We start from the raw sequence: 17441 nt of genomic DNA, 5'->3' as shown, positions 1-17441 counted from the left end.
ATTCCATTTCAAGTTTCAAATCGAAGTGCGTCGATTTTGAATACGTAAATTGAAACGTATTTAATGTTCTTACTCGCATTTGCGCTGCTCGCCAATGTTCACAAATTATCTAAATAAAATACAAAAACAAAATTAGTTATCTTTAAGTAGGTTGCCAATGTTAATGATGATCACAAAGCATCGTATTAAGTATTTATAATTCTTACTTATTTGAAAAAGTTATACTGCTGAACAAACGTAGTAGTATGTAGCTTAAAACGAAACGTTAAATTCCAAACGTAAACAATGAAGGGAAGTGTGATGTGACGTTAATTTGAAAATTTCGCGAAAACAAATGAATAAAAATGCAAAAGTACAGTAAATTCGTTTATAAGTGACGATAATTTTATCTCAATTTAAATCAATAAGCCATTATCTTCATTTATTAAACTAGTTATTCAAATCGGTAATTTACGTGATATCAGTCTCCACAGGAAATGAATGGGCTCGGTCTACTATTCGAAATCGTGATATTTTTTGTAAATAAATCATGGGTACAACGTACAGGGAATTATTTAAATTATACGACTTGATTCAAAGTGGAGAAATAAGGTATGGATAGCAATTATTCCACTTTAAATGAAGGTATTCCTTGACAAAATATTATCGATACACATTTCCTCTTTCATTTGAATTTACATTAATAACTTTAAGAAATTCATTTCATCTGTATTGGTATGTTAGTATGTATTTTATATAATTTAACTTTGTTAAAAGTTTGTTCCGAGGATCCAATTAGAACCTTCATTGGAATACAAAAGGAAGTTACAATCACTTTCATAACAGTATGAGTCATAAAGCTACATCCTGCCAAAAAAGGTGCACCTTTGGAATAGCCTTTTATTTTGTTTCCAGTTCTCTGAAATGTTACCTGAGGGACAATATTGTTGCAATAAACAACATATTACCATGCAAGGGTATTGGCCTACTGCATTTGGCTGTGGGGGTAGACCCTCCGGACAAGTCTCAGGAATTTACAGAGATCTTGTTGAAATATGGGGCAGATCCTAATTTACGGTAAGGATTTTATATTTTACTCCTTATTTGCTGCATTAAAAACAAATACAAGTAATTTAAATATCTTAGTGACAAAATAGTACTAAAACATGTTGCTGCATATCTCTTCATTATTATTGATCTAAGTTTTCTTTCAGTAATGACGATGGTATAACCCCACTTCATATAGCCTCAATATGGGGCCGCGTGGACAACCTAAAACTGCTGATAGGCTGTGGAGGAGATCCATCCCTGCAGGACTTCGACGGCCACTCCTCATTTGACTATGCTGTCAAAGAGGAACAATGGGACGTGTATGACTATTTACACAATGTAATGGATCCCCTTGATGACTCATTTGGCTCTCCCTGTGGATATACTTTAGATTTAGGTAAATAATTATGTAATATTTAAACTTGGGATTCTTCCTTTAGGTGATGGACTAGCAACTTGTCTCTATTTGAATCTCAATTCCATCATTAAATCATACAGCTGAACTTATACCTTTCAGTCTTTTTGAGACAATAGGCTCTGTTTACCCCATAGAGGGTAAAGACATGATTATATTATGTTAACTTAAAAATCAAATGTTATTGTTTGTTTGTTATTAATGTTTTATTAGTAGAGTTTTTTTTTTAATAAAAGAATCAGTATACAACCAATTCCTCTATTTCATTACAGATAAAATATTAGTAACAACTGAGGAAATGGTTGCTGAATACGCACCTGTAACACCACAGCATCTATCAAGCATAACTGCACCACGAAAATCTGAAATGATCCGAGACTGGTGTGAAAAAACAAGTCTAGTAATGAACAAGTTGTACCCGACCATCATAAATGAGACATATTTATTAGAAAACGAATCTGTACCTTGGAAAAGTAATGATTTTACCAAAAACATGACCCTTGATCTCACACAAAGTAGGTTATCAGGTGATAAACTAAATGATACTAGTTTTAAGACGTGTTTATCTAAGAAAGACTCAGATGAAATTGACATAAGTGGGATACAACACTTGCAAATCACATCGGACAAATCGAAAGACTGTTCCTGTGGGAATGAAAACAAAAGACGTGACCGTATAAGTATTTACGAGAACTTTTCACTCCCAGGATCTCCAAAAAGCATTACTCACAAAAATTATCATACGAAAAGTAGTTTAAAAAAGACGAAATGTCATTGCAAAGATACAAAATCAATTAATACAAATTCGTTAGTTACGAATGATTCTGAATCATCACACAAATTGGATAAAGCTATGGTTATTGTTCAGAACAGGACAAATGAATGGTTGTGGTCAAGTAATGAAGGTCAAACCGATGTTAAAGTAAAAAATACCAGGAGGTCATCAGCCAGTAGCGGTGTTAGTAGTAACTTCTCTTCGGGCAGTATAATGATAGCAAATATGAGTGAGGAGTATAAGTATGAAGACAAGAAAGAAGATGTTGTGTTGATTGAGAAAAGGTTGCTGGTGTCTCCTATAGTGTAAGTATTGTTTGAATTATTCAAAATAAGCTTATTACTGTTTTAGAGCAGATCATTTAGTTATATTGCTTCAAATAGTCAAAACCAGAATACAGTATAGGTAACATTTAAACAGGCTCAACCAACACCATTATTCATCAGTTGTTTGTCAGCAATAATAAGTGACTTTTATTAATCTCTATCAAATCCTTGACAAAAGATCAAATTTTGACACTTGTATTAATAAAATTATGAGAATTAATTATATTTAAATATATAATACATAGGACTTAATTAATCATATCACATAATTGTTTTTTTTTATTTTTTATTTTTTTTTTATTAATTTATTTTTATTTTATAATGTTATTAAAAACATAACAGCCGAAAAATGTTGTCCATTACTAGTCAGTATTTATTAAAAATATGTATCTTTTTAAAAGACTGCCTCTCGACGAAGCGGCGGATGCCACCAGTCCGGACCAAACGATCGTCTCCGTGGCGTCCTCCCTGCCGCCCTCCGTGCAGTACGACAGCAATACTCTCAAGGAGGAACTCCTGAAACTGGGCTTCAAACCCGGACCCATACAGGACTCAACCAGGACACTTTACCTGAAGAAACTGCAGGCACTCAAGAAAAACCCGATGGTCGTCAAAAAACAAGGAAAAAGTAAGTTTGACATTCAGATTTTGACATGTTTTTTATTATTTATTATTGTTGGCTTTTATTTGTATAAATTTTAATGAGATAATTTAAATTGTGCAGTATTCATGTAAATGAAATTACAGTGATGGTGTTAAAAAAATTTAAATTGCCAAGTAAAGATGTTGTTAAAGTGTTGCTTGATAAAGGTTAGTGTATTTTATATAACTGCAATAATAATGAAACAAGATAAAGCAGTAGATCAATGTCGATCTTCTTATCTACTTCTACTTATGATCTTAATGGCACAAGTATCTAAACGTAGCGACAGGTATAGGCCCCTAAATAAAAATTTTGTAGCTTATCTAAAATATTTCCTTACTTAATGTAAACATATTATCACGTCTTTATCCCTAACGGGGTAGCCAAAGACAATAGTCTTGATGAACTATTTGATGAAATGATGATGACTAAAAGACCGCGGTCACTGTTTGGCTTAATGATGGAATTGATATTAAAATAGTGTCGCACTGATTTAAATATTTCCATTTATTAAACAGCATACAGCGTGGAACTAGAAAAATCACTTCGCGACGCCGAATGGATGAAAAACCTCACCCCATACATAGAGCTTGAAAACAAAACGCGCGCAGATTTCGCGAACCCAAACAAGAAATGGCGGGAAGGCGCTGCTAAGACTTCCTTCACATATTTACTGTTGGATCCTCGGGTGACAGACAATTTGCCTGCGAGGGCCAGCAAGCAAGACCAACATTTGTCGTGGATTACATTCGTTAATTCAATCTTCTATGTTGGGAAAGGTAAGTTTATTTTTATAAGTTATCGCGTAGTAAATAAATATTGGATAATTCGCGAAGGCGAATAAATATACATAAATATGTTTAATTGTTTATTTATGGAGCATTTGACTAGTGGACCCTCGAGTGTCGGACAATTTGCCTGCAAGGGCTAGCAAGCAAGATCAACATATATCGTGTATTTATTTTACCCCATTTTTAATCATAGGACTGACTGAAGGAAACATTCCAACTATTACAGGTAAACGTTCCCGCCCATACTCTCACTTATACCAAGCTCTGACGCTCTGGAAGCGAGACTTCACCACGTCCAAGGACAAAAAAGTGCAACACATCCTGGACATTTGGTCTGACAAGGTCGGTGTCATCTGCCTTCACATCTTCCAGAATGTCATCCCGGCAGAAGCATATACTTACGAAGCCGCCATGATTGATGCACTAGGCCTTCCTAATTTGAAGAATCTCAAAACGGGAAACTATTACGGCGTGACTGCGTCATGGCCGCTCAAAGAGAGGAAGCTGTTGGGGTTGTACTTACTTTATAAGGCCATGCTTATATTTCTCAGTGAGGGCGAAAGACAGTTGCGGCCGGACGATATAGACTGACATATGGTTTCCACTGCATTGGTTCCGCACTACAGTTTATTTAATTGGCACCATAAATTATTTTAGGACATTTTGGATATGGTTCATATCAACTATTAAGTCCGTCATTGCAAACGTTGTCCATAAAAAGTGATTTTAAAGTCAGATATGGCGAATGATTATTTAAGAGATTGGATATTCTGAGAATGACGTATTTGTGTTGACTTTACCTTGAATGGAGTTTTTCCATGCTCTCTACAATTTTTGTGTCGTTACCGACCGCTGTATATTTCTGGATTTGAAGTGTATTTATTGTAACTACCTAATTTATTTCTAGTGTGTATAACTTATTTCTAATGATGTTTACGAAATTGTATTTTCAATGTACTTACATGTTAAAGGATTTGTTTCACTGCAAAAAATCTTAAAATAAAACAACTATAGAGCAAAACAGCTCTATTCCAATAATAATTATTAGGCATTAAATTAATTTCAGACTTTGTGTTTTTTGTGCAGTTTCAAACTTTGATCTGTTCTTTCTATTTATGAAATATCTCATTGGAATCAGTTACTTCTTCAGATCAACTTAAAGAGAATATGTATCTAACTCTTTAAATAATAACTATTTCACAGTTTACTTAAAGCTTCGTGCGAGTGGTAATTTGATGATTGGTACATTACATAATTTTAACTTGAAATTTTGAGGATTTGGATGTATTTTTCTTGATAATGTATATTCGTGATTTGCTGCAAATATTTGCAGAAAAATTGTACAAAGTTGCCAAAGTATTTGTAAGTTTTTTACATCTTTTAATTTAATTGCCATTTATTCATAGTTTCTTTCTATTTGAAACTTTATTTTAGTAAGCTTTAATTTTGCACGCCTTTAGTTATAAGTTACCACAATTTTAACGATTAACCAGTATTACAAGTTTTTTTTGTAGATTGTTAGTTGTTGTACTTATAATGCAATTTTTTTTAAATATTCCCCTACTTTATAAACTAATAGTAACTTCTGTTCGAAATGATATCGTCAATTTCTTATTAATCCAGGGAATCAATTTGCAAAGGATAATTTTATTTTTGAAACTACTCACGAACGTTAACAATGTATGTCTTAACATCCCTTCATCTCTCTTCAAGATATATAAACAGGAGATATGCAAGCGATAGATACCAACATAATATAATTATATGCCGTATACGTTCGTGAAAAGCCCCACGTACATTTAATAAGAAATCCTGTTCATTTTTAAGAGGTACATCCGAAACATTTAAAATTTTAAATTATTTTTCATTGAAATAAATTAAATTATAAAAATTCATATGAGCAGATCGTTAAATATATTTGATTGTATCATATATATTTCTCGTATTTAGTTGTTATTGTAGTTACTGTAAATTATGCAGTTGATAACATTGGTATTATTAAAATTATTACCTACACATACTTATCTGTTACGGAAGACATACCAGTGAAAAAACAAATTAAATTCCTTTCCTAGTCATTTAACAAATGTATTATATAGGTACACACCCTGCACTTACTATTAATTATACATATTAATACACACTGTAAACAAAAATGAATTGGTGAAATAAAACAAATTATAAGAAATAATTTATCTTTATTATTCCTTTTTTTAACTTCTCAAATTCTTTTCTAAGAAAAATCAATGTCGGCTTTAGTTACATCAAAAAAAAAATACACAAAGGTTCATATTATAATATACCGATGCATAATAAATACAATGATAATGTAACATACCATTTCGCCACCTGGACTGGAACTTACATATTTAAAATTAATGAAGCGTAATGTTTGCATTTTCATCGCCGAATCAACAATACACGGGTCCGTAACATAAACACTTATAAAAAGTGTGTAGAAATGTTTTTACATACATATTTAAGTATCCTCATAATCAAAAAATCTTAAAATTAAGCGGCGTGGATAAGGCGACAAAACCTATTTATTTCAGGTATATTGAGAGATAAATGGCCTTAATTTGCAGAAAAAAATTGCACAAAAAATCCTATTGAAAGGCATGTGTCGGATGCAACCAAACTGCAAAATCAGTATAAGTTATTTCGGATCACTGATTGCTTCGCGTCCACGAACGTGGACGTTCGGCAATTTTTTATTTCATGGCGGACATTGTATTACGCCTTCTAAGTTCGGGTACTTAACGATCATCAGTCTATGTAAATCGAGGAGGTATGAGATCATGTTAGCTATCTATTCCGCTACAAACACGCTAATGATCTGTTAGGATTAAGTTCAAATGACTGAAGGTTAATTCAGATACAATGAATAAAATTCTTTTTTGCCCGTTGGTACAGTTGTCACCGGATCAGAGATAAATAACTACCATTTACGATGCGATTGATTTTCATTTCGACAAAAGCTTAACAGACGTTTTAAAGCTCTAAACAAAAATCTAATACAAAACCGAAGATAGAAAAATACTAATATAGTATTTATGAAAAATCTTAGCACTCAAAGTTATAATTGAACTTATGAAATCTGAATAACCTTATTATATTGGAGGATTAACCGTTGACTAAACAAGCATTACCGACGAAAATAGGAAAGCCAAGAACACCGAGGACTATTCACGGAAGTAGACAAGACACATCTGTTAACCAAAGGAAGATATGTCTTGTCAATGTTCGAAAAAATGCCCCAGGTTTCCTGGTGCAGTAAATGTATAATTAGCATAGAAAGGTCGAGCAGCTTTCAGAATCAAGTACACAAAATGACCAGAACTTGAGGAGAGGCTATATTTTCATTGGCCAGCCATGGGTCAGATTTTAAACGTAACATGAGATACTTTCAGTAACAAAAAAAATTTTAGAGGATTCACAGTAAAATTATGTTTGGAAGGCTTAAATTAACTAAAGTTGTTATTACTATTTATTAACTTTCTGGACGCCATGATTACTATTACAGATAATTCAACGCACTAGTGAACTTTCAACGACCCTTAGGTCATAATCCTCAACACATAAAATACCTCATTTAAACACCGGCCAATGGAAATCCAGCTTACCCTGCCACTTGGCACAAGTATTTACTTGTAGGGTACATCAATACATTCACATCTAAACACGAGCGAGTTGGTAGTCCCGCTTAATATTTACTTGTCTCATATAGTTAGCTCAGAATATACCAACAACATGATTATTGTTACACAATTCAAACAAATAAGTAGATAGCATAATAAAAACGTAAATTCAGTCACTGGTTACATAAAATAACACACTTTTCATCCGTAGGTATTTAGGCCCCGCGATTTAAGTCATTCCGCGGTGAAAGATATCTCATGATCATAAAATGATGTGAGGTACCTTCTTCCGTGGAATGGCACAATGGTTTCTATTATGAAATATGAAACAGGTACTTGCGTACATTGACTAATGTCATGAAAATAATACCATATCACTATAATTACTTATTCGAATCTCTAAGTAATGTGTTATAACATTCATCTTCTACTAGTTAGATAGAAATGCATTTCAACTTCACTCGTAATCAATTATAATCAATTCACTCGATCGTTTATAGAAGCGTCGATTTTATTTCGCCTTTCAACAAAAAAAAAATATTTAACTCGACATAATGATTGTGAATCACTGAAATTAACTTTCTGGAAGACCATTATATTGAACATTTAGGTTGGCACTGCATTTGCAGTGTTAAGTACCTGGAACCATCCCCAATCACTAATCAATATATCAGGCATAAGAGAAGATTCCTTTTTATTATTTAGATAAATCAGCGTGCGAGTGAAGATGGTCCTGGTTGAACATTAAATGCATTTCGATAGAGATAACAGAACCAAACAAGAAACAATCATACAAAACAGTGTGTCACTGCACAAAAAGTGGGTACAGAAAAGCTAATCCCTTGTATGAGAATATACCAGACTATGAGATTTTTATAGTTATCATTAAAAGCCAGACATACATACACGTACAGCGCTGTCCAAACACACCACGACTCTATAGATTGCTTTCTACTTTATATAATACCAACCCTTTTCTATAAACTTTTCATTCGTCGTCTTCATTATACTTCTACCAATAATCATCTCAACCGTTCACGAAAGTTCTACGAATCGTTTATAGAAAACGGCCAAAAATCAATCGATTTGTCACTATAATCGAGACAGAGTACGATTTGTGCACACTACGATTCATATAGTAATGATCACATTGACGCCTTCAAACTTACGCTATCAATTACTTAAATATTAATTATCTTAAGTTACAACTACGCTTGCTTTCTTTGTGGAATGCAGTAATCATAAATAAAGATCTTACTAGGCTGAACCGCACGATATCAAATTTAAAAGGGGCTTCAAACATCAGTACAATGCCCAGTTGGAAAATCAGTGAATTCGATGTTTATATTACATTAACTTACGGAACACTAATGACGTAATGTAATTTACATGTAACACTAATATGTACATAGCTAATTTGTGCTTTCGCTAGTAAACATAAAAACCAAATTAGATATATGCGGAGACGACGCCAAGTCCTCGCGTCTGCAACACAACGTCCAACACTCACGGAGTCTTGACACAACACTCGTTCACTATAAGAACTCAGGTAACTATCGTTTAGTACACATGCTAACATTCAAAGCGCACATCACATACACATCGTGGGTTACGCGAGATCACAGTGTTTAAATTATGGCTACTGGCATAGATACGTTCAACGAATAAAGTTTCACAAGTTTATCATTATCACTTAGTTCACTGTCACAATCCGGTTTCCAATCCTGGTTTTGGCGTCAACGCCAAGTCATACGTCTCGCTAGAGGCGATAACGTCATAGTTTGCTCCACTATTCATGTCGTTTTTCTCATTTGGGCGGCGTGGGGAAGGAGTTGACGACCGCCTGCGTGCTGGCCAGCACTGCCGCCGCTGCAACATACAACTCCATTATTTCCACGTCTCTGTTTATAATGATATTGCTAGGGCAAGCTAGACAGGCTGCGCGGGACTGGGCCGCTTCTCTGCCGTGTGCTATCGGGCCCCTGCAACCAATGACATGCTGTTAGAAATGTTTGGTTGAGGGGTATACTACAAATAGATAAATATTGTTTTTCTCAACATTTCTCAAACTCTAATTCCGGGCTTTCACATGCTAATGTTAGTTATTATATAAAAGTAAGTAAAATTAAAATTATTATGCAAATGAAATAAAGCCATCTGCCTAAAAATATGAGCTAGTTAATTGTCAGTTTGAGTTAATAAGCAATCGCTTCCCGAACTTAGGGTTAGTATAATTGTGACCTGAAGAGAGTAGAAAGACTATAGTCGAGAAAAATACGAGCTAGTTGATTGTCAGTTTGAGTTAATAAGCAATCGCTTCCCAAACTTAGGGTTAGTCTAAGTAAGATCTGAAAAGAAGACCGTCTATGACTAAGACTGAAGGCGTTGTCTCACTAGTCACATAAAGTCACAAATGCGCTACAGCTACTGACCGGGGTAGGGCGGCGGGTAGAGCGGGTAGCCGAGCCCCACGTGCGTGTGGTGGTGCGTGTGCACGTGGCGCTGCGGCGGCGGGCTGCGCGCGGGCTCCTTGGCGGGCTCCTGGCGCGCGGGCGGCTTGCCGGGCGGCGACTTGGCGTGCTCCTGCAGCTCGTGGATCTTGTGCGCGGCCGGCGGGTAGTACTGCGCGTGCGCGGGCGGCAGCAGCTCCAGCTTGCCGGCCGCCCCAGGGCGAGACAGGTCTTCGGGGGCGTGGTACCTGGGGTGGAAATGCCGTTAACTGCTAGGTAACAGGAAGGTATCCGAAGGATAGAGAATTATAATTCTATGTGTCCAGTGTCACTTCTGCTGTGTTATGCTACAGGGCATCAGTGCCTTAGTTGACTTCGCTTAAACAAAACAGGGATTTTTTTACTGCAGACCACATATGAAGAAGGTATATTATTGACTAATGCTTCTTTGTTACGTTATGCCTCTAATAGGGTACTTCCCTCAAAGATATATATATTTTATTATCTCTTAAGAACTTACCTAGGCACAGTCCAGCCTCCCCCAAAGCTGCCCACTAGCATGGGACTCAGCGGCGCCCTATACACGGGATCAAAGGGCAGAGCCCCGTAGTGCGGGGGCTGCATGTACGGCGGGAGGTAGTACTGCGACGTGGGCGGCGGGGGCGGGCCCTGGGTCTCCGTCGTCGGCTTCTGGCCTTCCTGCTTCACCTGCAATTTGTTACACGTTTATTTTGACACATTAAGAGACGCGTTGGCCGTGAAACTAATATATGGGAGTAAAAGTTTGGTGTGGAAACCTAGAATTCTGGATTGTCGGGAGCAGGCAAATCTGAGTTCATTGTAAATCAATACGTAAATTAGGATAATTTAAATATTTTCTTTTGACTCTTCGATGAACAGTTATGTTCGTCTGGGTGTGCAATTGGAATACAGTACTTAGGTTTTTAATTCGGACTTAAAAAAACGATAATTGATTTTTTTTTTCTTTATTTAAAATATATACAGCAAGTCTTTATCAGAAGAGTTATCATATATAAAAAAATACATTATAAATGTTCATCCATCTATAGCTCAGCAACGTATTTATCAAATTTGTGTTCCGACGACTTAACGTGTAAGGGTAACATACCTTGACCTCCTCCTTAGGTTTGTCGTCCTTGTCTTTCCCGGGGGGCTTGTGCTGGTGCGGGGCGTGGGGGGCGTGGGGGGCGCGCGCGGGGGACGCGGGGGGCGCCGCGGGGGGCTTCGGCGACGGCCCGCCTTCCTTGCGGCGCTGCTCCAGGCTCATGTAGTATCTGGGAGAAAATTTAAACTGTTACAAACAAGTATTTCCGATGCTGTTAGATCATTTAATATCGGGGAGAGACAATATCTGGTTGAGTATCGAGGCGAGAATGACGCCTTCTTTTCGAGGCTGGTCTGACCTTATTTAATATCTGGAAAACCTTTGAGATAATGTCGGTGGCACAGTCCACACCGTATGAAGTTATTCTGCATGGAACTCAACAAAGCGTTGATAGAGAAAAGTAAGCAGTGAATTTGGGTAAGTTGAATTAGCAGTGAATTTGGGCAAGAATAATCTCTGTATATTGTTTCTTGTGTTTATATATGTTTCCTGTATGTACACAGAAAACATATATACATTGGTAAATAAATGATCCTTTTAGATACCTGATGAATTGGCAAAATTCCTCCTTGAAGTCCCCTATTGGATTTTAATTGAAAACAATATCAGTTGTCTTACTCTAAAATAAGGAAATAAAGCAATAGTACTATGTCAATAAGTGACAAACATACCTTCTCAGTTCCTCCTCCCTGGCATGGGGCGGCCTCTGAAAGGCATACGGCCCCATCTGCGCCTTCATCTCGATACTCTCCTTCAAGATCTGATGATTGTCATTCGGCCGATTAGGGTTTTCCTTCCCATCCTGTCCCCTATTCTGCTTTGTTTTTTCTAAAGGACTGGGTGTAGTTTTTGCCCGGTCTTGTTCCTTAGTTTTTTCGTCTAGGGGCGCCCCGGGCGGCGCACCCCCGGATTCCACGTTGTAGGGAAAGTTTGGGACGTAGTTGTAGGGGTAGAAGTGCTGGGGTAACACCTTTTGTGGACCGCTTTCTGGTTTGCCGTCCTGAAATTAAATTCGTGTGATTTAAATTCCATTAAAATAGAATAGTTAATGTTTAAGATTGGAATGATGTGTTCTCTACCTATCCCTCCGTAAAAAGCCTGATAATATAAAAAAGGTTGTATTTAAAGGGAACTAAACTTTATTTCAAAGGTAGGAAAGTTAAGAACATCTAAAATACTGCTGTAAATTTACTTGTACGCATCCTAGCAGCTTGCATTAGAGGCATCTATCTTAAATTCAGAAATCCCTAATCAGCTTTTCCCCCATGAAATTCCTAGATATATACGCCGTTAAACATTACCTTGAGATCATTTTTAGGGTCCCCTTTGCTGAGATCTTCCTTGCCCTTGTCCCCGGTAGGGGGAGGCGCTGCTTGGGGATGCGTCGGAGGTAGGTACGGAGGCTGCCCATAATACTGGAGATAAACATAAGAGAAAATCAGTTATTTGTTCTTAGACCACACTCATCTGCACACATTTTCCATTTAATCAAAGTCTTTGTATTCTGCCTGATGACTGCATCCAAAAATGGAGTCGTCTGTCGTTATTCTTCGTTGCTATGAAAAGTTGTTTTTCTTTTTAGTGTTTTTACTCGGACCACTTATTAGAACACAATCGAGTCTCTCTTGCTTACAAGTGGATAGCTGGTATATACAGCATGTTGGACTGTATGGCCTTCACCTTTGTTTATAATTCATATTTTCATGCAATTTAAAACAACATTACAAGTTGTCGATAGATTTGACCTTGATTCTCACCGAACTTCTTCCCAACTCCATCTTAGCTTACCTGATGATAAACCGGAAATGGCCTGTGCGCCGGATCCGGCTCGTTGTTCCCGTCCGGGGGCGCGGCGTCGTCCGAGATGTCGGAGTAGGCTGGCGACCGTACGCCCGGCGTCGGCGACCGGCGCCCGCGCCGTTTGCCCGGCGATTCGGCCGGAGGCGATTCTGTAGACTTGCGCTCCTCTGGCATCAGAGCTGATCGGGGTTTCACCTGAAATGGATATATGACGATTGCGGTATCTTTTTAGCAACACGCGTTGGGTGATATAGATATACGTCACGCCTTGCATGGAAAGGGCTCACTAACTAAGAACCTTCTTTGCTTTCTCTCAAAACATTTATATTTAACGAATATAACACGACTTTTTATCGACTGTGTGTTCAATGTTGTCTCGGGTCTTCATCAGATCTTCAACAATCGTACCTGCCCTAATGACGTAGTGACGTAAACGTTTTTTTTTTATTTTTTAGCGATATACTATAATAGCTTACCTTGAACTGTGTTGGTTGTAATGCAGGCAGGCTTTCTGGCGGCGGCGTGGAAGGAGCGGGCGGCGTGGGCGGTCGGTCGGCGACCGGCGCCGGCTCCGGTGTGGCCGCGAACTCCTCCGGGAACCGCGTCTGCTGCGGGGACTCCGCGCTCGCGTCTGGCTTTTCCGGCGACTTTTCCGACGTCTTGTCGCTCTTGGCGTCCGGCGATTTGGCTGGAGTCGGGGACTTCACTGGCGTCGCCGGTGTCGCGGGCTCCGAAGGCGGCCGCGCCGGAGATGCGGGTTCAGTCGTTTGCTCCTCTTGCTCGGAACTAGAGCCGTCCTTGTCATCCTCGTCGGGCGAGCCGTGCGCGTGCGATCGGTGGTACTTGAGCCCGTTCGCGTGTTTGTACTTCTTCGAACAGTTTGGCTCTGGGCACTCGAGGAGGACGGGGTCGGGAGGGGGCGAGGAAGGAGTAGGGGGAGGCCGCTTCGCTTTCGGCGTTGGCGGGCGTTCTTCTGCATCTGAATTTCGCTTCCTTTTGGAGTCAGGTCTGGGAGGGGTAAATGGAGTGGGCGACGGAAGAGCTCTGCGTCCCTTGGCGCCCCCGTTTCTTAACTTGCTGTGGACTGAAGAGCGCGTTTCCGTGAAGTTTGTCATATCGGTGGGGGCGGCGCCTCGTCCTCTTTTCGCTCGACCTTTGGGCGTTCTTGCGTCTAGCTCTTCTGTAGGTGAATCGCAAAATCTACATAAAAGAGAAATAATACATATTAAATCTGTCACGAAACTGCTCAGATACTGTAATAGAATTTGGTATCTGCATGAGACTCACCGTGGTGGCGCCCAATCGTGTCGCGTGCAGTCCAGCAATGTGCCAACATAGGTCTTCCCTCGCCACGTAACGTTTACAACTAGCACGCCTGTAACAAAACACTTACATCTTTAAGTTATATTCTATAACTTAATATCAAGGACTAAAAAGGAATCTTGTAGCTTATTAAATAACATTATGCAAAGGAAATAAGAATAAATTGGCAGCGTTAGCAAAATCTGCGCTCAAGTTATTATTTTACGGTGGTAGAGTTCCGATATCCAATTTGTCAGTCTCATTTGCATATTGGGGTGCGGAGGGCTGGTTGGAGCGCCTTCGCGGACGTGACTCCGACCGCATGTAGCACCTCCACTGCGCCATGCCTCCCTAGTACTTATCACGCTAGCGTGACAACTTATGCAAATTTAATTAATAATTTTTCACCCTCTTTTATAACTTTTTTTCCTTACAAATAACAATATAATTTATTCTCTCCATGAATCTATAATCACGAAACATATTTCAAAGACCTATTGTAATTCGCCGTGAGTTAATCTTCTCTTTGTCCGCAAAATGTTTTCCGTAAACAAGATGAACAAATTGGGATAAAAATGAGGGTCTCGGATCTCGGACAATCCCTTTTTAATCCCGAGCGAGTTTTCCGTAAACTCGATTTTATATAGCGGTCTCGTTGAATTGTAAATAGGTACCTGCTTAACATTTTAAAAAGGTTTAATGAGATTTCAGAGGCAGACAGACGCGAATGTTTCTAAATACCTCAAAAACTGTGGGTTCATTTAATTAATGCGCGCCCACGCCCTAACAATTTACATGTTTTGTTGATACGTGTTTAGAGTGGCAAAAATATTTACCACGTAATGAAACAGCCACCAAGCAAGTAAGGTTGTATTTACGAAGCCAAATTTCCGCGCGGCTAGTCAAAGTGAACTTGTCAATAAACATTGAATCTCATACGAGTCTGCAATATTACAACTCTGCAAATCTTAGTGCATTTACTATGAAAGTACTTCCATATGGTTGAAAAGTTTCAACAGTAACATAAAATAGTGTTGCAACTCGCCATATTGAATTGTCTATGTCTATGCTAGAACATTACAAAATACTTATTAAGTTTAACCACTAAGTAACTAAGTATTTGATGTTTGTTTAACAAAATACAGTTTAACCCAATAAACGGATTATTCACGAATTAACCAATGGTTAGTTAATCAATCAAATATTTGCAATTAACAACACCTAGAGATAATAGATAATAAAAACACAACACATTTTAACAATTTGTTGATACGTAAAAATTATAAAGCATGAAAATAACAATATAGTAAAATTATTAAATTACTGCAACAAAATCGGCCTGGATAAACCGATGTTGATAATTATCTACAAAACTAACAACAACATAACGATAAAACGACACAAACAACATCAAGAATTAAAAAAATATTCCGTGAAACATAACAGAATAAGAAACTGTCTTGTTCAGCCAAGATTCGCCTAACACAACAGTTCCCAGCCCATATTTATTGTTTCACGGAACAATGGACAAATAAAGCATTTCTATAAGCCATTAGCGTACAACGAGTTATTTCACAATTTAATTGCTTGTTAATTGGATGTAATCTGTCAAACAAGATGGATGGCGTTCGGTTTGTATTTTAATCAGTAGCCGAGTCCACAGGCCACGCGTAGAAATGTTCCGTCGATTTTTTAATTAATTTACATTGGCATTATATCCACACATTAATTTTAATATAATAATGATATGTACATACCAGAATACATTTAATAAATTTAATATTGATAGTTGTAATTTTTATTAATTAAATGTGTTTAAATGGATGTAACACGTCTCACTTGTGTGTACTTTCGACAACATTAATTCCTTTAGGAATTTTAATATACCTTTTAACCCTTTAAGCGTGAGTTTGAAATAGAAACCATTAGGAAAGAAAATTATAGCCGTAAGTAAATATGCAGACATTTTGTATATTATACATTTATGACTTAAGAAACCTTCTTGTCAGATTGTTTTGTTCAATAACTAACGAAGTCAGATCTCCATAACAAGCTCATAACGAGACATGCTACACATATCGGCGCACGGCGAAGTTGCTAACTTTATGCATTGTTAGTGCAGTGTGTAGGTGCACTTATTAGAACCGATATTCTAACAATAACCTAGGTACTTCCAAATTGAGATAAGCATAGTCTACTTCGCTCAATATTTAAAGACAATTGATTTAAAGTATTCTTACATACATACATACATAAAATCACGCCTCTTTACCGGAGGGGTAGGCAGAGACTACCTCTTTCCACTTGCCACGATCTCTGCATACTTCCTTCGCTTCATCCACATTCATAACTCTCTTCATGCAAGCTCGGCGGTTTCGGGTACTTTTGACCTGACCCTTTACCAGGACGTCCTTAATTTGATCAAGATACGTTCGTCTAGGTCTTCCTTTTAAAGTATTCTTATCTACTGAATTTTATGGTAAAATTAATCTTGTTGGCGTATCCTAAAAACGCCTATTAGGTTAGAAGAGTAACCATACTGAATTCATTTAAATTCAATGAATTATTCAAAGACAACTCCACTCGACAAGAAATACTTAATGTTCAAGCTTATCCATAATTTGAGGAAACCAAGACACGTTTCTCCAAGATTTTTTTAGAAATATCTTTTACAAATTATATAATTCAAACGGTGCAAACAGCTAACTAATAAAGTAACAAAAACCCCAACCACCAAGACCACAGGAATGTACGGGAGATGCGCCATCACGAGCCGGTGTCGCCCTCACGGAAATTGTCGGCCGCCCTGCGCGCTTTTATTATTTAGGGTGGAATTCCCTTCTAAATGGTTAATACGGGCTGCCGGTCACGGAAAAGTTAAATTAGAGGCCGTCCGGTCCTGTTTGCTCGCGTGTAATCGCTTCGATTTGTACATCTGTCCCTGTAATGGTTTGGCGACGTCATTAGGCCGATCGTTAACATTGCGCCGAGCGCCGCCCAAGCAGTAAACTATCATTAAACCGTCATGTTTTCCTGTAATTTGTTTATCTATTTGAGCGAACTGGACTATCGCCGGAAAAGATATGATCTCATAAATAGCGTACCGGCTGGCTATTAATTACTGTTACCTGTAAAATAAATAGAGC

The 17441-nt window shown here is 37.9% G+C and overlaps 2 protein-coding genes across 5 annotated transcripts in view; one reads left to right on the top strand and one right to left on the bottom strand.

The window, feature by feature from the left end:
* Positions 1 to 119: 119 nt before the first annotated feature.
* LOC106139988 (ankyrin repeat and LEM domain-containing protein 1) lies at positions 120 to 5397 on the top strand. The gene is made up of 7 exons (XM_060949780.1): positions 120 to 591; positions 895 to 1056; positions 1194 to 1426; positions 1717 to 2524; positions 2947 to 3173; positions 3707 to 3967; positions 4206 to 5397. Exons 1-7 carry the CDS (start codon positions 530 to 532, stop codon positions 4568 to 4570), a joined length of 2118 nt encoding a protein of 705 aa, XP_060805763.1. The 5' UTR covers positions 120 to 529; the 3' UTR covers positions 4571 to 5397.
* Positions 5398 to 6189: 792 nt separating this feature from the next.
* Positions 6190 to 17441, bottom strand: part of LOC106139996 (zinc finger protein 608) — a 92032-nt gene continuing 80780 nt past the window's right edge. For 3 of the 4 annotated variants that reach the window (XM_060949531.1, XM_060949533.1, XM_060949532.1), the window contains exons 5-13: positions 14281 to 14368; positions 13470 to 14193; positions 12982 to 13188; positions 12495 to 12608; positions 11865 to 12193; positions 11197 to 11362; positions 10588 to 10775; positions 10050 to 10315; positions 6190 to 9486 (exon numbers count right to left, since the gene is read on the bottom strand). In XM_060949531.1, the coding sequence (XP_060805514.1) occupies positions 9425 to 9486; positions 10050 to 10315; positions 10588 to 10775; positions 11197 to 11362; positions 11865 to 12193; positions 12495 to 12608; positions 12982 to 13188; positions 13470 to 14193; positions 14281 to 14368 (2144 nt within the window). In that variant the 3' untranslated portion in view covers positions 6190 to 9424. Of the gene's footprint in view, positions 9600 to 10049; positions 10316 to 10587; positions 10776 to 11196; positions 11363 to 11864; positions 12194 to 12494; positions 12609 to 12981; positions 13189 to 13469; positions 14194 to 14280; positions 14369 to 17441 lie in introns of all 4 variants that reach the window. The other variant, XM_060949535.1, reaches the window with a different exon arrangement.

The sequence above is a fragment of the Amyelois transitella genome, chromosome 19, assembly GCF_032362555.1.
Source record: "Amyelois transitella isolate CPQ chromosome 19, ilAmyTran1.1, whole genome shotgun sequence".
Classification (NCBI taxonomy): domain Eukaryota; kingdom Metazoa; phylum Arthropoda; class Insecta; order Lepidoptera; family Pyralidae; genus Amyelois; species Amyelois transitella.
The sequence above is the reverse complement of the archived record's forward strand: the minus strand, read 5'-3'. Positions and strand labels throughout refer to the sequence as shown.